The 15834-nt window shown below is 38.8% G+C and overlaps 2 protein-coding genes across 4 annotated transcripts; one reads left to right on the top strand and one right to left on the bottom strand.

Annotated features, from left to right (window-relative positions):
* Positions 1–1327: 1327 nt before the first annotated feature.
* naa10 (N-alpha-acetyltransferase 10, NatA catalytic subuni) lies at positions 1328–3538 on the top strand. 2 transcript variants are annotated; one of them, XM_052090731.1, is made up of 8 exons: positions 1328–1482; positions 1788–1886; positions 1963–2021; positions 2127–2172; positions 2445–2560; positions 2655–2699; positions 2927–3011; positions 3173–3538. In XM_052090731.1, exons 1-8 carry the CDS (start codon positions 1462–1464, stop codon positions 3368–3370), a joined length of 669 nt encoding a protein of 222 aa, XP_051946691.1. In that variant the 5' UTR covers positions 1328–1461; the 3' UTR covers positions 3371–3538. The 2 variants fall into 2 exon arrangements, with proteins under 2 accessions (XP_051946691.1, XP_051946690.1); XM_052090730.1 differs by having other exon boundaries at positions 3167–3538.
* A 1145-nt stretch (positions 3539–4683) lies between these two features.
* LOC127618351 (leiomodin-3-like) lies at positions 4684–15250 on the bottom strand. Of its 2 annotated transcripts, none has more exons than XM_052090715.1 (4): positions 14909–15250; positions 13372–13643; positions 9198–10721; positions 4684–5846 (listed from the first exon to the last, which is right to left on the bottom strand). In XM_052090715.1, exons 1-4 carry the CDS (start codon positions 15087–15089, stop codon positions 5799–5801), a joined length of 2025 nt encoding a protein of 674 aa, XP_051946675.1. In that variant the 5' UTR covers positions 15090–15250; the 3' UTR covers positions 4684–5798. The 2 variants fall into 2 exon arrangements, with proteins under 2 accessions (XP_051946675.1, XP_051946674.1); XM_052090714.1 differs by having other exon boundaries at positions 4685–5846; positions 9198–10724; positions 14909–15248.
* Positions 15251–15834: the final 584 nt, after the last annotated feature.

Genomic DNA, 15834 nt, shown 5'->3' with positions numbered 1-15834 from the left:
TATAGCTCCTTGCACATTTAAATATTTATATATTTATTTATGCATAAATACGCACATTTATTTTTATTCTTTTTTTGCTGGTTTTGTCCTCCATAGTGGCCAGGCTGTAAAAATTTATTAGAAAAACTACCAAATTACTGACCTGAATGAACCATACAGTACCCTGATTTTTTTAATGAAACAAAATTAATAGGTGCCATGAAATATCAAACTGGTCTCTGTGACCGTGGGAAATTAATTGGCTCCGGACAGTTTGACGGTTTTCATTTTAACGGTTGCAGGTGACACCACTGTCATCGGCCTCATCCAAGATGACGATGAGTCTGCATACAGAAGGGAGGTTGAACAGCTGGCTGTCTGGTGCAGTCAAAACAACCTGGAGCTGAACACGTTCAAAATGGAGGAGATGATTGTGGAATTTAGGAGAAACACCACAACACTGACCCCCCTCACCATTCTAAACAGCACTGTGGCAGCAGTGGAGTCATTCAGGTTCCTGGGCACTATCATCTCACAGGACCTGAAGTGGGAGACCCACATTGACACACTGACATTGAAAAAGGCCAAGCACAGTTTGTACTTCCATCGCCAGTTGAGGAAGTTCAACCTGCTGCAGGTGCTGCTGATACAGTTCTACTCAGCAATCATTGAATTGTCCTCTGCACTTCAAAAACTGTCTGGTTTGGTTCAGCTACATAATTAGACATCAGAAGACTACAAAGGACAGTTCAGACTGCTGAGAGGATTATTGTTTGCCCCTTGCCCTACCTTCAAGAACTGTACACTTCCACAATCTTGTACACAGATTGAGGAAAATTGCTGTTAAAATCACTCTGGATTCTTTTTGATCTGTTGCCTTCTGGCCAGCGCTACAGAGTCTTATTGTGTATTGTATAGTTTATTTTCTATTCTATTCTATTTTTATTAATTATTATTATATTTTATTATTATCTCTGTCTGGTTGCTGTTTTGTATTGTTGTGCACTGGAAGCTCCTGTCACCAAGATACACTCCTTGTATATAAGCATACCTGGCAATAAAGCTCATTCTGATTCTTAAGAACGATTTTTGCAACACTTGTGAAGTTCTAGAACTGTTATAAATCGCTTAAAGCGCCTTTAATAGAGACATTAATACTTTATGAATATCTCCTGATTGTAAATAGGACAATAAGCAATTTATAAAAAAAATAATAAAATTGAAGATAACACATATTAACGTGCTCTTGCAATTTCATTGCCATTCATTTGAATTCCCCCTCTATTGTTGCAGGGACTTTTACTATATTTCTTCCCGGAAGGAATTTCCATAACTCACATGCGTCTTCCGGTCGTGCGCAACATGGTTGTTGAAGTGTAGCTGTTTTCATCTGCCAGATCATTCGATTCTGCTGAAGGGGGTTTGTGTCGTTTTGACAGCTGTATTTATAGCATATAATATATAACTAATCCAGCGGGCAAAATGAATATACGCAACGCGCGGGTGAGTAAATAAAACTAAGCGCTTATATCTGACAGACATGAGATCAGTTATCTACATTGGCAGCGTTTCCTGACGACATATGCGCTTTCTAAAGGTTCAAATAAAATTGAAATAGTCCAAGGATATTCTTGTTTTACATGATTTGTTTCCCATTTAAATTGAATATCAAATACAGTACAACTGTTTATCGGAGTAATTGTGTTGTGGTCAGATTTTTCATTTAGTCGTGTTGCAAATGCAGGTTGTTGGGGTAGTTGACTTGACTGACTCACTTATTCTCTGATTGTCTCTCTATGTGTTTTCAGCCGAAAGATCTGATGAACATGCAACATTGTAACCTGCTGTGTCTTCCAGAGAACTATCAGATGAAATACTACTTCTACCATGGCCTCTCTTGGCCACAGGTCTGAACCTGTGTCATACAAACACTCATCCTTATACAGCAAAGTGACTTTCTTTACAGCTGTGTTTGTTTTCCAGCTATCATACATAGCAGAGGATGAGAACGGGAAGATAGTGGGATATGTTTTGGCCAAAATGTAAGTGTTGTTTTTCTTTCTTATGAGGATTGATAATTGAGTTATGATAATATATTTTTGAGAGTATATATTAGTTTATGAAATTATGCATCTTAAATTCCACAGGGAGGAGGATCCTGATGATGTGCCACATGGACATATTACATCACTGGTTAGTTTTTCAAATTACACATTTGTTGTTATTTATTCGTTTAGCAGATGCTCGTATTCAAAGTGACTTACATATGAGATTACAAACAGAACCAGGTAAAAACAATGCAAGTTGTGCTGCCATAAACATTTCAGTCTAGTACTAGAATAGTTACTCTAAAGCTAGAGCAGAAGTGAAAGTGTTGTTATTATTCTAAGTTATTTTTCATCATGCTTGAATAGTTATAGTGGGTAAGCGTTTGTAATAATGCACAAATGTTTGTGTTCATTCAGGCAGTTAAACGTTCTCACAGGCGTCTTGGACTGGCTCAGAAACTGATGGATCAGGCCAGCAGAGCCATGATTGAAAACTTTAATGCTAAATATGTCTCTTTACATGTCAGGAAGAGGTAGGATCCATCGGCGCATTCACACTCATGAGTTCTTCCATTTCATCATTTTCTGAAATTATTTTCTTCATGTTGTGGTTTGTTTGTATTTCAGTAACCGGGCAGCTCTTCACTTGTACTCCAATACACTCAAGTTTCAGTGAGTATCTTCTTGAATCAAAATTATCAGTCTTATTTTCCTCCACTGCTTTTTATTCTTCATTATGAATAAATATACTTTCAAGGGTGCTTAAGAAAATGGCTCAGGTTCAGCCATCACACCATTTATTGTATTGTGAAAAATTAGAGCACACTTTGAGTGCATTCTTTTCTGTGTATACCAATACTGAATTGTATCATCTTCAAACCAAATGTTTTGTGTTGTAGGATCAGTGAAGTGGAGCCCAAATATTATGCAGATGGAGAAGATGCTTATGCCATGAAGAGGAATCTCACACAGATGGCAGATGAGGTGTGTGTGACATTTATGCAAATCATTATTTAATGGTGTTTGCTAAGGCATAAATACAGTGCACTCAGGGATTTTAAAGAATCCACTAACACTAAATATTAGACTTACTTATCCAGCACTGGAAAACAATAAAACTAAGTTTTTGTGATGTAAAGTTGCAGAAACCAGGTGTGCATCTGTGGGGCACAGAGGCTCCAGCGTCTCAGGACACATGCTTGACTGGCCTGGTGGAGAAGCTGACAGTGCAGGATGGAGAGAAGGAGGGAGATGGAGACAGCGGAGGAGAGAGTAAAGAGATGAGTGAAGTCAGCGAGGCCACTGAGAGCACAGACGTCAAAGACTCATCTTCAGACTCTTAACTCACATCTCAGTGTGTTCACACCCATCTTTTAGGCTTCAAATCGGTTTACACTGTTTATATGCACCTCTCGGTTTCTTTGGTTTGTTTTGAGATTGCAGGAACAAGACCTTGTAAAAGCAGCTATGAAACTATTTGTGAGGAAATTTGTCAATAAAATTGGAGAATAAACATGTTTGGTGTTGTCCTTGCAATAATTATTTTGTCATGACTTGAAAGAAAACAATTAAAATATAAATCTCTTTTTCAAAAAAATGCTAGAGTAAAACAGAATATTCCTAAAGAATTTATTTTATTTTATCCATCTTGAATTGATTGTTCATAAAGTTACATAAGCAGTAATGAAAAAGACAAATAGCTAAAACTTTACAACTCTTCTAATGGTAATCTTACTTTAAAGTGCTCATGTCATGTATGTATTATTGTTTCTTTTCCTGGTGTCTCCACTTATAATACAGGGTTCCACACATCCTGGAAAACCTGGAATTTTGCAATGCAGTTCTCGTCATGGAAAATGAGAAAAGCATCCAAATTACCTCAACCTCATACTGTAGCTGGCCATGGTTAGGGGCTATTTTCTGATTGTTTGAGCTTGGCCTGCAGCTACAGTATATCCTCATTAAATGGGCTGTTTTATGCTGCTGTGTCTTTAAGGTTAAACGTTAATCGCCACCTTTCATTTGTAATTGAGATACAATTTTCCCGCTCTTTTACACAATGCGCTGGCTTGCTATCAAGTCGAATGTAGTTTTTATCTGCCCAGTCCTTCAATAACAGCATTTTTGCAAAGCCTCTATTACATTGAAAGATTTGCAAAACTAATCACACTAAAATGGAGTACACAAACTGTTGAAAGACTGAAATGGTCAGGGTTCTTGTTAAAAAATATACTTACAGCATCTGCAGAAGGATATGCAGAGAAGCAGGAGCAACACAGCCAAGAACAACACAAGGTCTGACGAACGTTTCATAATTTTACATTTTACTGTTTGTTCTTCTGGTGTTCTGGTGAATAGTAATTTCTCCTACTATACTGAGTAGGATTAATATAGCTTTAATAAATGCAACGTGTTGACTGAAGAGGAAACTTGCACTTTAGACCACGTCTACATTTTACATTGAATACTTAAGTTTAAAAAGTACAAGTGCTGTAAAATGTAATTTGTAACCTGTTCTAAATACTTTGGATTACTTCTTCAGCACTGGTAGATTTTTTCACTTTTTTTGCCTATTAAAAACTCTGCCAGTACAGTAAGACAAAATACACATGTTAAAAATACATTCTCTGAAAACCCTAAATATCTTTCTAAAACAAGATAAATCAAATTGGTCTTGTTTTAAGGATTTTTAGATATTTTTACAGGAAAACAATACAAAAATTATTATCAAGAATACAATTTTTTCCCCTGATATCAAAGATCATACAAAAAAAAGAAATTATGATCTAACGTGAATCTTGATAAAAACAGCACTGTTTTAATTCCACTGCAGCCATATCACCCTGTAGCTCAAGACTGGTTGCCCACTGAAGCTAAGCAGGGTTGAACCTGGCCAGTACCTGGATGGATGACCTCTTGGGGAAAAACTAAGGTTGCTGCTGGAAGAGGGATTAGGGAGTCCAGCAGGGGGTGCTCACCTAATTCCTCAGGGCACACTATACTGTATGAAGGCACCATCTTTGGATAAGATATTAAACTGAGGTCCTGACTCTCTGTGGTCATTAAAAATCCCATCCCATCTGTATCCCTACTCTCTCCTCTCCACCAATAGCTGGTGTGGTGAGAGTAATGGCACACTATGACTGCTGTCACATCATCCAGGTGGATGCTGCACACTGGTGGTGGTTGAGGAGAGTCCCCCTGTTCACTGTGTAAAGTGCTTTGAGTGTAGTGTCTGAAAAAGTGCTATATAAATGTAACATTTATTCATTAATTTTTTTTTTAATCAAAATAAGGATTATAGGGAAATAAGGCTACTGCATGCATTATATCATTATTATAGTAATAGAGAAAAAAATATTAAGTTTCTAGTTAGGTTTATTAAAACTATAAATATACACACCTAGACAAACAAAAGATACATTTACCATGTACACTCTGTGTCCCCTGCTACTTTAATATTCACAAAATCTTGTAAAGTAGTTAATGTAAATATCACTATCTGATGTGCATGTTAAATTATACAGTTCGGGACACCATCAAATTGGCCAAAACATTTTTACTTGTTCTTATGCAAAAGCTTGCTTGTTGTGTTTCATTCTATGATAGAGGTGATAAGAAACCCAAAGGGAGCACAATCACCTGTCACTCCATGTGTTTTGAAGCACCATGGAATGGTTTGACCACATTTCTCAGACTATCTCATGATCTGTGTAATTTCTGACCTGCCCCTCTGTGCAGTCTTTCTCTGAAGTCTTTAATTTCTGTGGTTCAAAAGAGACTCGTTTCACTTGACTCCAGGATTTTTGGTAAAGGTACCTGTGGGTGTAAAAAACAAAAGTGAGCTCCTTTGAAATTATGCTTTTATTTCACAATGACTATGCTATATATAAAGCACATTTGATTTGATTAGCATATTAATCAAAAACAAAAATCTGTTAGCAACTGCATAGCAATGCCCTGGCAACTTCCCATGATAAACTAGCACATTTTGTGTAACAAAATTAATTAAATTATTTATAAAACGTGAGTGGTGCTTGCCTGTGCAAAACTTCCCGTCACAATGCTATCGGTCTAGCAATAAATAATATATATAAATGTTGTACATATGATTGCGATGTACAGAAAATATAAAATATAGTTTAGTCCAGCTAATGATCTGAGCTGCTCACACCAGGGTCATTGCTTAAATTCAAGAGGCCCAGGTTAAAAGTTTAAAGTGATAATAGGCTACACCATAGGACCTTGGTGGGCCCTCCCTGTCATAGGGCTCACCGGCCCAGGACAATGTTCCCATTTATCACCTGCTGATGACAAGCGAAGCATCACAATAGCCAACAGAGTAGCAAAAGTCTGGCTACAGAAGTTAAAATCCCATTAATTTTTCCATAGGGGAATTGATTTTTAAGTTTAACTTTAATGTTTAAAGACAGACCTATCATGAGCTCCAAGGTTGTTAATCGATGGTATTTGCTTCTGTTAAAGCCATCAGTTCATGTTATATACTGCTTTTAATAGCGTCATTTCTGGCGAAGATCTACAATACACATGACCCTGAAGAGAAAAGATCCATCAATCGGAGAATCACTGCAAACAAAGTGTGCCAAAAGACCACTGCAGCAACCGCCCACTCCCACACACACTGTGAATAATGCAAACAAGTCGGTCTCCCTCTTATACTACTCTCAAACTACTAACTACTGAATGCTTGGCAATACATTTAAAATATATTGTTTAACAAATTTAAATGAAAAGTTTATATTTTTCTATTGTTTTTATTATGATTACAGTATGTCATCGCAGTGCTTTATAGTATTGTTGTTCATTCCCTCTTGAAAGATTATAAGTTCACAGTCTTTATGTCCTATTTTCAAATCCTTTTAATCAAAGTTTGTAATGTTATGATTCACCTTGGAGCTGGTTGGTATGGTTTATGGCTTAGAACTCTTTTATGAAGACTTATATGAAATCCCTATGGATACAATTATGTGAGCAGGCAGTGTTGCACTCTATTACCAACTACAGTACAGTGCCGGTCCTCCCTGTGCACAAAATATTCAAGTTGCATTGGTCCACCAATCCACCAGGGGGCCCCCAAACTGCCAAAGCCATTATAAATAGCCTAGTAGTGGTATATTATTTATAATTCTAGTAATATAATTAACATTTACACAAGGAAATGAGAAATGTAAAGTCATTGTAAACTTAGTCACCATTTCTATGGTGTTGAAGTGAAGATACCCATCTGTTGGGAGCAGAATAAAGGAGAAAAAAGATAAAGGAGAAAAAAAGCTTCAAGAACGTGAAACAAGAGAGCAAGAAGAAGGTATGTACGCTACTTTTATCATATTTAAAATTCTTATTTAATCTTTACTTTAAAAAGCTTATACTCCAGGTGTAACAACGCTGGAAACAGGCAGTGGAAGAGATGATGGTGAAGTGATGATCCCAAGTGCAGTTTATTTCCAAACATGAATATCAAAAAACCCTAACTAAGAACGTGAACTTAAACTAGACTTGATAAAAACAAAATATGACTTGACTTGACTTAGACTAGACTAGACTAGACTAGACTAGACCAAAACAACAACGTTACATTCACAATACTTAACAAGAGACAATGGCAAACACAAGGGCTTAAATACACAGACATGGGTAACAAGACAACCAATGAACAGACAGAACTATAAACAAGATAACAAGACTAATAAACTTAAAGGTGGGGTATGTGATTTTCTTTTTTGACCATTTTTTCAAAATAACTTCAAATCCTATTCCTAACCCACTTACTGGCTGTAAATTAGAAGCACTGAAATGAAAATTAAGCAATTTAATCATCTGTGGAACGGGCAGGACTCGAAAAACTCCAGCCAATCATTTTCAAGACCATCTAGAATCATTGGACAGAAAATGTGTCAATCAAACGGTCGTACCATGCCCCCTCCCCCACCACCCTGGCGCGTGTCCCGTTCGTGCGCATACTCAAAGCTCGTGACCCAGTAACAGGAAGCGATTGTATTTATGTATGGAGAATAGAGCTTTTATAGTGCTAGTGGGGTTGTTCCACATTGCTATGAATCCTGTTTTGAATAGAAGACCGCTGTACAGACGCCAGGGCTGGCGATGTTCTTTTTTTTTTTACAGTTATGAGAAAATCAGCTCTACACCTTTCAAGAGTGGTATGCGACCCCTCCTCCTGCTGTGTCAACAATTTGCTCTGAAAAATTGTCTGACAGGTGAATGCACTGTTTGACTAGTGAGTCTAGAACACTGCTAGAACACTGCGCATCTGAGTTTTCGCTCGTGCATGATTGCGCGTCCATGTTTTTCGAATGGGTGGAGTCAGGGCCAGCGTTGGAGGAGAGAAGGTAGGACCTTAGAGTTGTGTATTTTCAAAATCTGCCGGCCGTTTTGCAAATCACATACCCCACCTTTAAGCCAATGACAAATTAGAACTGATAATGAGTAACAAGACAATAAACCAATGAAAACAAGACAAATTAACATGGAGGGAAACAGGAATCACATGACTAGGGACCACATGACCAGAACAGGAACTAAACTAGAAAATAAAAGACATGAACCAACAGAATAAACATGTCACCAGCTTCGATATTAGACCACTGTTTTACGACATAAAGCAATTTCTTAATTTGTGTCAGGAGTACACATCAAAGTGTAACTGGTCCTGCTCGACCCCCTCCGAGTGGGATTTGAACCAGGATCTAAGGCATGGGAGGTGGGCGTGCTAACGAGGAGGCTAAAGGCTACAGCATATAGCGTCAGTCGCTAGTGCACCTCTTGAGGCCAGGGGAGTGAGGTTTACACACTGCAGAGCTACCTACCAGCTGGCTACCGTTACAAAAGCATGCAAAATCAAAATGCAACATTTGCGTTAATATGCAAGCTCTGACATGTCAATGCTTTAACAAACTCGTTAGACATTTTAGTCCAAAGTTCTACCATGTTTTTCCATGTTAAATTATGCAGTTAAAAAAAACAGTGTTACTCTCTCATATGTATGTAATTTTTCAGAAAGCCTATAGTGCTAGAGCCTTATGTTCAGCAAGCATTTGGCTGTTTATAAAAATTTGTATTGCACACCCTTCCTGACTCACACAACTGTTTGACTAATTCATTGATAATTTGAGATAGCTCAACTCTACATACCGCTTTGAGATAGGCCACATTGCTCTGTCGAATCTCACTGAGCAAATTATCCCGAGGTGTTAGCTCAACTTTAGGTGGCTGTCGCCTCTGAGGAACTGGCTTTAGAGTCTTTATCATGTCTTTAAGTTTGGCTCTCTCATCTACAGGTCCTTCACTTTGTGTGCTTCTTTGTCTAGGAACATTCCTCAGCTGAACATTAGCCCTTCCTTCTTTATTCTCATCCCTGAAGTTCAATTCAAGGAATGGGTCCCTTCGTTTTGGAGTCTTTCTCAGTTGCACTTCCTTCAAAAGGTTTCCTGTGTCTGAGCTGGGAGGACGCTGTTGTGGTGTAGGATGCTGTGTCTTGCGGAGCTGTTGAGGAGGACTTGGCTGTGGTGAAGTTTCTGGAGAACATTCAGAAAGCTCCAGATCCACCTCCTGAGAACCTTGCAGCAGGGCCATTGGAATATAACCTCCTAACATTTCCAGCATACCTGGAGGCAAGTTCAGATATTTCTGGTAAATCTCCATGACCTTTCTTTGCTCTTTCACTTGCTGAAGCTTCTGCTCCTCCTTTCTCTGCTGCCGTTGACGGTCTAAGTTCCTGGTGATGAGATTGGTGACCACCATTCGAGGACCTGGGAGCTCAAAGTGGTAGCCCATTTTCAGGAGAGTGTTGTTTGCCTTGAGGAGACGTGACACCTCCATCTCAGCGTGGTGACCGAGCATGTGCCTTTGGTTGTGGAAGCGGAGCTCTGTAAGAGTCTCGTTGAACTGGAGGCAACGTATTATTGCGACGATGCCTTTCCCTGTGATGAAATTGGATTCGATGTTCAATGTGGTGATGCTTCTGTTTTCTCTGAGCATGTTAGCAAGGGCGAATGCCACATTTTCATCTGCACCGGTGTTTGCAATGCTAAAGGTCTTAACGTGCCTGTTCTTCTTAAGTGCGTTGACGTAATCGTGTAGCATTTCTTTGGGAATGTTTTCAATGTTGTTAAGGTTGACATCGGTGACAGAGGGGTTGTTGTTGCGGATCTTATCCAAAGTGGTCTCCAAATTGGTTTCATTCCCAGAGGGTCTTGCTGTTTTTTTAATGAGACCGCTTCCACCTAGGGATAGTTTTGGGATCTTTAGCTTGGATATGACCCTCTCCTCTTTTTCAGGAACCCAGTTCTCATATGGCGAGGAAGCAGGCTCAGACTGGATGAAATCTGCTTTCTTTTCCTCATTTGTTATAGATTCAGTCTCAGTACATTCTGATTGGTCAACCTTTGCTTCACCTTTTGAATCTGAAAATTCTTGAGGCTGCTTTAAGACATCTTCTGAGGTCACTTTGGAGCTGTCTACCTCAAACCCTGTCTTCGCATGCTGTTCACATTTTCCTTTGTCCTCTTCTTCGACCTCCATGATCACTTCTTCAATAACTTCATCAACAACAACATCTCCCTCACCTCCTTCAACCTCCTCCACAATCTCCTCAAAGACATATTCCACCTCTTTAACTTTATCTTCTACTTTCACTGCAAGTTCGTCTTGCATTTTCTTCTGGTGATGATAAAGGGACAGAATGGTCAAATCTGATTTGCCTGTGTTAGACAACTTTTAAAAGACAGACTGCACATTTTGAAAAAGAATATCTTGCCAGGAACTTGCTCAAAGCCTAAAAATAGAAGGCCCTGTTTAAAAACGCTGCATGACAACACTGTTGCTGTTTGAAAGCATTTGTTGTTGTAGTATGATTGGGCTTCTAGTTGCAGTGTAATAAATAGTTGCTTTTATTGATTCATCATCACCTAAAATAAGATCTCAGTTTGAGGCTAAATATCTTGAACATACGTATGCTTGTAAAATGGCTGGAAATAGCATTTTAGATTAGCATAAAGCTAAATGTTCACATGATCATTTACACCAGGTTTATTTCTGTTTTTGCTGCTCCAGACTAACTTCAAAATTACTTTTCTGTCTGCTCGTATGAATGTAACACATCTTAAGAAAGTGTTTCACCGCTGTTTAAACAATCTTCGGATTGCATCATTTGTATGAATAAATGTTTTCCAACTGAATAGACTAAATATTAAATGGAAGAAATGACAATAAAATGCAAAGTTATCTCTTCAGTTATCGAAATACTTTTTGAATGTATTTACCAATTATTACCAACGATTTAAACTGTAACTCTAGTGGATTACAGTTAATATTATTTTGTATGTATTTTATGTATTTTAAATACGTAATCCCATTACATGTATTCCATTACTCCCCAAACCTGTGCATGTGTATGTCTGCATGTACAGTATGTTTGCTTGTGTGTGTGTGTGTGTGTGTGTGTGTGTGTATGTGCACTTATTTAAAACACAATAACAGAAACAAATGTAATTCACTTTTTAAAAAAGAAACAGACATTTAGTTAACATTTTAACAATAAAACCAATGTTTATTGTATCTTTTGTGTGTGTTTGAGTGACTGTGGTGTCTTTGTGTGTAGGTGTGTGTGCGTGCGTGCGTGCCATGTCAGCATAACATTGATCAAAAATACCTTTCAGATGTCCGGCAGAGGCACGGATATCTTCATAACTATGTCTCTAAATGATAGCGACACCACAGTTGACAGGGGTAGCATTCCCTCCAGCACATATGATCTGGAGTTACTTTCTCTCCTAGTCCTGAACAAAAATCCAGTCTGGCTTATTTAGATGAGGTTTGACCGCTTTCTTCAATTAGTTTTTCCATAGAATGCTTTCTGTTTAGGTGCTACGACAAATAACTGTTCGAGTTAAGAGCAGTAGAAAATTATAAAAAAATTGGGCACAGGTTGCATGTAACAGTAAGATTTTTATTTTATTTATTTTTTACATATATAATTAAATAAAAATAATGTCTGTATTTCCATTTGAAGAAACAACCACACTTCTCTGCGTCCATTGTACCAAGACATTCACTCATCTACCGTCGCTTTGATGCATGTCGTCGATGGTGATTTGTTAGAGCAAATGCTCATTAGCTGACACAACAACGCAAATATATGTACGTAGGAACGTAATTCATTTTAAAATGCATTCTACTTAATATTATTGTTTAAGCATTAAATGTGTAATCAAAGTAATATAATTTTACTCATGTAAGTAGCTGTATTCAGATTACATAAATTTTAAATTTAAGGCATTACATTACTGTGTAATCACAAAATGTAAATAGAATACAGTAACATGTTAACTGCACTGATATTTGTATATAAACAACATACATGAGAAAGTACATGAAGTATTACTCTATACTTAGTAATTTACTTAGACAGTAACATAGGTGGACTGGCCATCAGGAGAACAGGGCAGAAAACTGGGCCATGATGTGCCAAAGTGGACCACGATATGATGAAGGGGGCAGCGAAACGGTGGTGCGATATGCCGAAGGGGGCCGCAATATGCAGAATGGGACAGCGGAACACATTGCCACAACCACATCACCCCCCAGCCCCCTTGACAAATTTTCTCCAAGGCTGATTTTTGTTTCCAGTCTGCCTCTGCACCATAACATAAACATTGTAGTGCGAAAAATTTAGTACTTTATATAAATTATAAAAAATATGCTGAATGTACTGTACATGAATTCGGTGACAGTAGGCTGAAGGTTCTTCTGCTACAATTGGTCTGTGCTTACCGAAATTCAAATCAGTGCCCCCAGTGGCTGAAGCTGAAAGTGTTGTTGAAGGTATGGTCACATGTGAGCTCCAGTTTCTGGATGAAATGTCCACAAAATGGCGCCAACAGCTAATTGTATTTTAAGTTGTAAATTATTTTATCCAGTCAATAGGAATGCATATTATATTAACTCCCTAACCCAAATCCCAACCCTAAACCTTACTGTCACTGGAATAAAAATGTATTTTTAGAGCTAAAATGAAACCTTCAAATCATGCTCACAATTGTTTTTATGAATGTGACTAATTCCTGGTTTCCATGGGACCAGAACCCGTGTCTTGAGGTTGTTCACTACCAGTAGCGCTAAAGTAAAATGTGATCACTCTTGAAATAATGCAAAAATATCTGATGGAGAATAATGCTTGTCAGTAATTCTACAGCATGACGTTGATATCAGGGAGCATGAATGGAAGCAACATGTCATGTGTGATCATGTTGTCATATAATACAGTCTGTAGCTGTGCTGTATTCGCTAGAGCCTGGTGAAGTCTTACCTGGCTTGGTAATAGAGTTGTGGGAACTCTTTCCTCGTCCAGCATACGATTAGACTCTTTCTCCCAGTACAGATATTCCACCAGCGATCTATGATCAAATGTTCCAGTGGGAGGTTTCTCAGTTTGGTCTCTCTGTCTCATTCCCACCGGAAGTCTCTCATCAGGCGCAATCTCTTCCATTTCACTCTGGAGCTGCTTGAGCTCGTCTGCGGACAGGCCTGCCAGAATCACATCCTCATCAATCTCCTCTTCTGACTGTGGCTCACTGGAATCTTAAATAGAAAAAATTTGGTAGTTAACCTAAAACTGTACTTTAAATGTACTTAAAGGAATGTTCCGGGTTCAATACGACTTAAGCTCTTTAAACAGCATTTGTGGCATAATATTGATTACCCAAAATAATTATTTCAACTCGCCTCCCAGGTTTTTAAAGGGGGAAAAAAAAAATCAGGATTACAAATGAGACACTTACAATAGAAATAAACTGAGCTAGCTTCTGTTATTTTTTTAGAAACACAATTATTTTAATTGGAGCTTTAGTTATCCAAAATAGTTGTTTTCAAACTGGTGACTAGGAACTCACATTGGGCTGCGAGGGGGTGCTAGGGGGTCTGTGGAAAAGTTTAGAGAAAGAAAAGTGTTCATAAGTGTAAGCAAAGTAAAAAACAAAACAGAATTTACAGAATTTCTCCCAATTTGGAATGTCTAATTCCCAATTTGCTCTAAGTCCTCGTGGTGGCGTAGTGACTCACCTCAATCCAGGTGGCAGAGGACAAATCTCCGCTGCCTCCGCGTCTGAGACCGTCAATCCGCGCATCTTGTCACGTGGCTTGTTGAGCGCATTACCATGGATACATAGTGCGTGGAGGCCCACACCATCCACCGCGGCAATCTATGCACAACTCACCACGCGCCCCACCAAGAGCGAACCACATTATAGCGATCACGAGGAGGTTACCCCATGTGACTCTACCCTCCCTAGCAATCGGGCCAATTTGGTTGCTTAGGAGACCTGGCTGGAGTCACTCAGCAAACTCCAGGGGTCTTGGCAACCACTGAGCTACCCAGGCCCCCGAAGTTACAGAATTTCAGTTTAATTGAAATTTTTGTCTTTATGTTAATACATTTAACATTACTCAAATATTGGGTAGAAAAAAACTGTCAACTTAATTCAAATTAGGCAATTTTTTTCCAGATAATATTAGTTATAATATTATAATATTATATAATAGTGTGTGCCCCTTGCCGCCCCCCAACCCCCAAGATGCTGCCCATGCCTTAATCTGCCACTGACATTATTTGTAAAATGTGACCATAAAGCCAAATATAGGCTATTTTATATTTCCATTGCTTAAAATAACTAATGCTAACACACACAGCCTACTTTAGCACTAGTCTACTGGGAGCTATTAAAAAGAGAGATCGACTTATATTAAGTCCTAAACTCCTTTTATTCCAGCACCTCAGAGCATTTTACACAGAATTATGGCAATGAACAGTAAAATGTGTTAACAACAAAAGCGAGATAGCCCAATACCTTGGACTGTCTTCTGATGAGAAGTGTCTCTCTGTCTCATTCCCACCGGAACTCTTTCGTCAGAAGCGATTTCATCCATCTCACACTGGAGCTGTTTGAGCTCCTCTGCTGACAGGCCTGCCAGAATCTCATCCTCATTGATCTCCTCCATGTATGATTCCTGATCACTGTGCTCAGACATGACCACTCTAAAAACTCAACTATTTTAAAGCCACTGGTTTCTGGAGAGTGTTACTCAACTGCAGACGGGCAGCACTCAAGTCCTAAAGCCATATGTACCATCTAAAATAACCTCCATTCAACAGAGTGGAAGGTATTTATGGAACAAGAGGGGAGATACAAACAAAATCTTTTTTCAGCGCCTTGAGTCAGCTGGGCCGTCCAGTGCATTTCAACATGACGGTTCCCTTCAGAGAGAGAGAGTGGAAAAAAACAGCAGCAGGTGGACATGCCAGTCAAATGGCCTCTATGTCTAGACCCCAACTACTTTCCCTTGAAAACATTTTATTTAACTAGAATCACAGGATGACCACACAAAAAAGAGGAAGTAGCTCATGTAAGCTCCAGGTGGTTGGTTGCATAGCCTAGCTACGTGTTTAAATCTACGAGGCTACATGAGTCAGAAGTGAGAATATAGTGTGATCTGGATCTGCTTTGGCCCTGAATCCTCCACAGTTTTATGGAGACAGAAATAATTACTAACTGATGTAACACAAACAGGAGGGGTAATTGGGTGGTCAGGAAAAGCAAGATGATGTAGGAAAGACTTCATAAATATCAGTGCTGTCGCACGCTAGAGGAACAAATATTTATACTTAGCAGCAGAGGTTAAATTGGGCCGGAGCGCACCGGAGCGCAGCTCCGCCTCCTCAGGTCCACAACACACCCTGCCGGAGCTCAGCTCCGTCTCCTTCAGCACCAAATAT

Source organism: Xyrauchen texanus, chromosome 25 (assembly GCF_025860055.1).
Source record: "Xyrauchen texanus isolate HMW12.3.18 chromosome 25, RBS_HiC_50CHRs, whole genome shotgun sequence".
Taxonomy (NCBI): domain Eukaryota; kingdom Metazoa; phylum Chordata; class Actinopteri; order Cypriniformes; family Catostomidae; genus Xyrauchen; species Xyrauchen texanus.
Note: the sequence above shows the minus strand (reverse complement) of the source record. Positions and strands in the feature narration are given on the sequence as shown.

Bases quoted from the DNA above. Each gene is read 5' to 3' on its own strand.
- naa10 (XM_052090730.1), top strand. From the start codon at position 1,462: ATGAATATACGCAACGCGCGG. The intron at 1,483-1,787 runs GTGAGTAAATAA...ATGTGTTTTCAG, and splicing joins TGAATATACGCAACGCGCGG to CCGAAAGATCTGATGAACAT. The intron at 1,887-1,962 runs GTCTGAACCTGT...TTTGTTTTCCAG, and splicing joins ATGGCCTCTCTTGGCCACAG to CTATCATACATAGCAGAGGA.
- LOC127618351 (XM_052090714.1), bottom strand. From the start codon at position 15,089: ATGTCTGAGCACAGTGATCAGGAATCATACATGGAGGAGATCAATGAG. The intron at 13,644-14,908 runs GTATTGGGCTAT...TTTCTATTTAAG, and splicing joins TCATCAGAAGACAGTCCAAG to ATTCCAGTGAGCCACAGTCA. The intron at 5,847-9,197 runs GTATGTAGAGTT...TTACACCCACAG, and splicing joins ATGTGGCCTATCTCAAAGCG to GTACCTTTACCAAAAATCCT.